General features: G+C 34.8%; 1 protein-coding gene across 1 annotated transcript; it reads left to right on the forward strand.

Moving 5' to 3' along the window:
* Positions 1-455: 455 nt before the first annotated feature.
* LOC100805938 (probable glucan 1,3-beta-glucosidase A) lies at positions 456-3,857 on the forward strand (the record flags this gene model as incomplete). Its single annotated transcript, XM_014763657.2, is given in 7 exon segments — positions 456-584; positions 1,135-1,272; positions 1,775-1,944; positions 2,052-2,207; positions 2,703-3,055; positions 3,382-3,457; positions 3,459-3,857. Coding segments are annotated over 7 exon segments (1,125 nt in total), but the record flags the coding sequence as incomplete, so codon positions are not given.
* Between the last annotated feature and the right edge of the window lie 456 nt (positions 3,858-4,313).

Raw genomic sequence — 4,313 nt, forward strand, 5'->3', positions numbered from 1 at the left:
CATCATATATAGAAGATGTTGATGATAAAACAAAGTGAGCAAACATGTCTTTTTCTTCGCTTGTACCTTTTACCTTGCCTTTCCTAATTCTGTTGCCTCTGTTTTTTATCCAAGTCCAATACATGATAATAGAAGCGGAGATCCTAAATAATCAGTTAGTTATTGAATTAGAATTAATAGTTGAAGAACCCCACAAGCAAAGTTTCCTTTTTCAGTTTACAAACCGTGTGAGAACGTTTTTTTTTTCCTTACCTTTCCCACCCTATAAAGTTGTTCTTTTCTTTCATCCTTATTTCATTGGCTTCGTTTTCATATAACTGGAACATTCTTTTTTATTTTCATTTTAATTTTTTTCTAGTTCTATAATTAACTGAGGAGTTGAGAGAAGCAATCTTTGGCTTTTTTGAGTTCTCTCTTGTACTACATAATCGGGACATAGCTTTTTCCCATGATGGATTCTGCATATTTTTCCTTTCTGGGGGCTTTTGAAGCCTGCATTAATTCTTAATGGGACTTGTTTTTTACCAAATGGGCATGTGCATTCTTACTCTGCTGCTATCTCATCTATTCTGGGGTATATTCAGGTAAGGTAAACTCATTTAACTTCAAAGTTTCATTTCATGGCTTATAAATTATTTATTCTTCAAAATGTGTTGAGTCCATATTTAAAAGAAAGAAAAAAAGTGATTTGAATAATCTTGCATTACTTTGTAGTTTCTACTATTTAGTTTTGTTTTCAGTTACTTTTAGGATGAAATACTGGTAAGACAAATGTTCCCAGGCTTGGTGGTGATAGCTACTTTGGAAGAAATTGGAATTGTAGACATTATTCTAGATTGACTGAAGAATTCTTTCAGGTTCTTGAATCTCGATCAGTTCTAATACAGCTATAGCTGTATGCTAGTAGCTGTAATTCTTAGTTGGCATCTCTTTTCTTCTAACTTTATCTTGGAGGGTGAGAGTTACTTCCTTTTTCATGTGTAATTGAATGAATATGGTAGGCACCAATAGTTAAGCAGGACTTCAAACATAACAACGGAATTTTAAGAATTGGTTTTGCTGGAGTGATATGTGGAACTTGAAGCTTTATTGTATGAATATGGTAATCAGAATTTTAATTTTGTACCTCCGAAGGCCAATTTCTTACATGTGGTGGTGGAGGCTGCTCTGTCTCTGCAACAACGAAATCTCCTTCATCATCAGAGACATGGAATTGAGCGGGACGGAAAAAATAGGATTCACCTCAAGATAAAGGGTGGGGCATATCTTCAGGTATTAATTCTTCTGATTTCTACAAAATTAGAAGTCATTTGGTTGCATGTAAAAAATATAATGTTGTGTTTCCACAAGATTCTTTTGTCATCATGTTGTACAGAGGAATTGATGAAGAGCACCAGACTCTACCAAGGAGAATCACTCAGAACCCAACTTACCTGAAGGACTATGAGAGCCATTAAGTTGTTATGACTCCGAAAGAAATGGCCCGCAAACGGGAACAAGGTCTATGCTATAACTATGCTAAGCAAAGGCCAAATGTGTCATACATAGTGTTCACAGTAGTTTGTTATATAGGGCGCTTGGGGGATCATTCATTTGATGTTGCACTGAAGAATAGTTATAAGTCTCCACATATTTTTCTGAAACTTCCTTTCATCCAACTTATATATATTTCGTTTTTGCAAATCTTTTGAATCCGTGAAAGCCATCACATACATAATAATATTTACAAAATAAAATAACAGATTGTGTTCCCTATTGATTGTTGTAACTGCAGAGACATAGAAATAGCTTTATCACCATAGAGGATTTCAAATTTCTATATAAACATGGAATAAATACTGTGAGGATACCAGTTGGGTGGTGGGTTGCTTATGATCCTGATCCTCCGAGTCCATTTATTGGAGGAAGTCTTGAAGCTCTAGATAATGCATTTTCATGGGCACAGTAGGTTTTGATTTTGCTGCATTACCTTCAACTCTTCAAGGTTTTTAGCACAATTGGAACTTTGTTTTTCCTTTTGACAATCAATATGCCTAATTATCGTGTTGCAGGGAATATGATATTAAATGCATAATTGACCTTCATGCTGCTCCTGCTTCCCAAAATGGGATGGAGCATAGTGCAAGCAGAGATGGATTTACGGGCTGGCCAACTTCTCCTGATTATATTTCCGACTCATTACATGCTATTGATTTTTTAGTTTCTAGGTATGTTTTAAATGTGCAAACATATTCTGAGATTGTTCGTATCATCTAATATGTACTGTTATGATTTTATTGGTTGCTATAATTATATTGGTTGAATACACTTGTTAGGACTTAGGGTCAGTAAATAAATACATTGAGTTCCACTCTTTTTGCAGTAAGAGGAAAAGTTTTTACTTTTTATTAGCATTGAAGCAGTGAATAACAGAATATAATATATAAATGGTGTCCTAGAAGGGAAACTTAGAAATATCATTCATTTGGCATTTAACTTCCTATAAAATGATTCCCTCTTCTATATTCTTCACTGTCCCTTTTCTTCCTGGTCAGAAATTATACTGTTATGAAATTCATGGTAAAGAAAATAGCATTGATGTTTTCTCTCCTACAATTGCTTCCTATTAGATGGAGACAATGGCATTTGTTGGCTTTATTGTTAAGCAAATGCTTTGTGAATCTCTGTGTTTACCTTTACTTAACATACATTTTCATTTGCAGATATGCAAAAAATCCTGCTTTGCTGGGAATTGAGCTATTGAATGAACCATCTGCTGCCACAGTTTCATTAGATGTTTTAATTTCATATTACAAGCAGGGCTACCAAATTGTTCGAAAATATTCATCATCAGCTTATGTGATAATCTGCCAGAGAATTGGTGTTGCAGATCCTATGGAACTTTATCAAGCCAACATAGGATCTCACAACTTAGTTTTGGATTTGCATTTCTACAATCTCTTTGACACATTTTTCGATAATATGAGTGCTATGGATAATATTCAATACATATACAAAAGTCGGGTAGGTCAACTGCAAGCCTTAAACAATTCAAATGGCCCACTTGTTTTAGTTGGTAAGACAGGCATCTATTCTTACTGTTTGTTTGACACTGCACTAGATGTTTCACCGTTATAAACCTAAATTTTTAAAATCCTTGTATGCATAAATTAACTTTATCCTCTTCTTGATGAAAAATTATTAGGTAGTTCAGGACCACTACCTATTTATGGTCTCAACCAATCTCTTTGTGATATGTATTCAATTTTTTTCAATTTTTTAGAAAATTAGCAATACTCATTTATGTGTCATGTGGAGATTAGTGAGAACTATGATTGTTCTAGACCCCCTAATAATTTCTCCTTCTGCGTGGCCATAACTTGAAAGTGGACTAATTTTCAGGAGAGTGGGTGAACGAGTGGAATGTGACAAACGGATCCCTAAAAGATTAAGACTTTGGAAAGGCACAGCTAGACGTTTGCAGCTTCCTTTGGATGGTGTTATTGGACATTAAAAAATGAAGAGAAGCACTGGGATTTTGAATGGAGCATAAGGAACAACTATCTTCAATTAGGCAAATAGTATACATTTTTGGTGGCACACTGGCACTGCCTCTATTGCATTGCATGTACATTTGTGATATTTAAATTATCTTGAGGCACCTATGTATTTTTGCAGGTAACTCACCCAGCAAATGGAGCTTGAACATTCTAGGATGGTTAGGATTGACATGCACCTGGTTTTGTCTACTTTCGTTATTGTGACATAGCTTTTACCAGGACTGGAAGCATATTTTATGCAGCTGTTTCTTGATTTTATTTATTTATTTTGTCATCTTGTTAGCAATTGCAGAATGCAATAATGTGAAATATACAGAATTTCTGCACGATGCCTATTCCATAATTTTCATAGCTGCATTTCATGCAAATAAAGCTGAGAAGTCTGATATTCAAGGTTTTCTCTTATAAGTGTATGTTTGGATGTTAGTTAGGGGAGTTCAGAAGTACTTTAACACTCAAAATAACAAAATTTTCCTTCTTTATTTTGTCCTTTAGAATTCAGAAATGTGCATTGTAATTCCCTTCCTAACTTTGATCTAAATGTAGACTATAGTAGAGTATAAAAATGCAAATCTCACATAATTTTACTGTTCATTTTATTTTTTTTACCCTCACTTCACCTTTACCAAACCGAGAATCATTGTGTGAAGTCTAGTTGTATTGTCAAACATGTTGGGCTGGCCCTTCCGTCCCATATGGTCTAGTTATTCAGTCCTTGGGCCCTTAGTTGGACCTGGCTGAAAAAAGATAAGCCCAGGTTTGGGGCTGAGCCCA

This window comes from Glycine max, chromosome 11 (genome assembly GCF_000004515.6).
Source record: "Glycine max cultivar Williams 82 chromosome 11, Glycine_max_v4.0, whole genome shotgun sequence".
NCBI classification, from domain to species: Eukaryota; Viridiplantae; Streptophyta; class Magnoliopsida; order Fabales; family Fabaceae; genus Glycine; species Glycine max.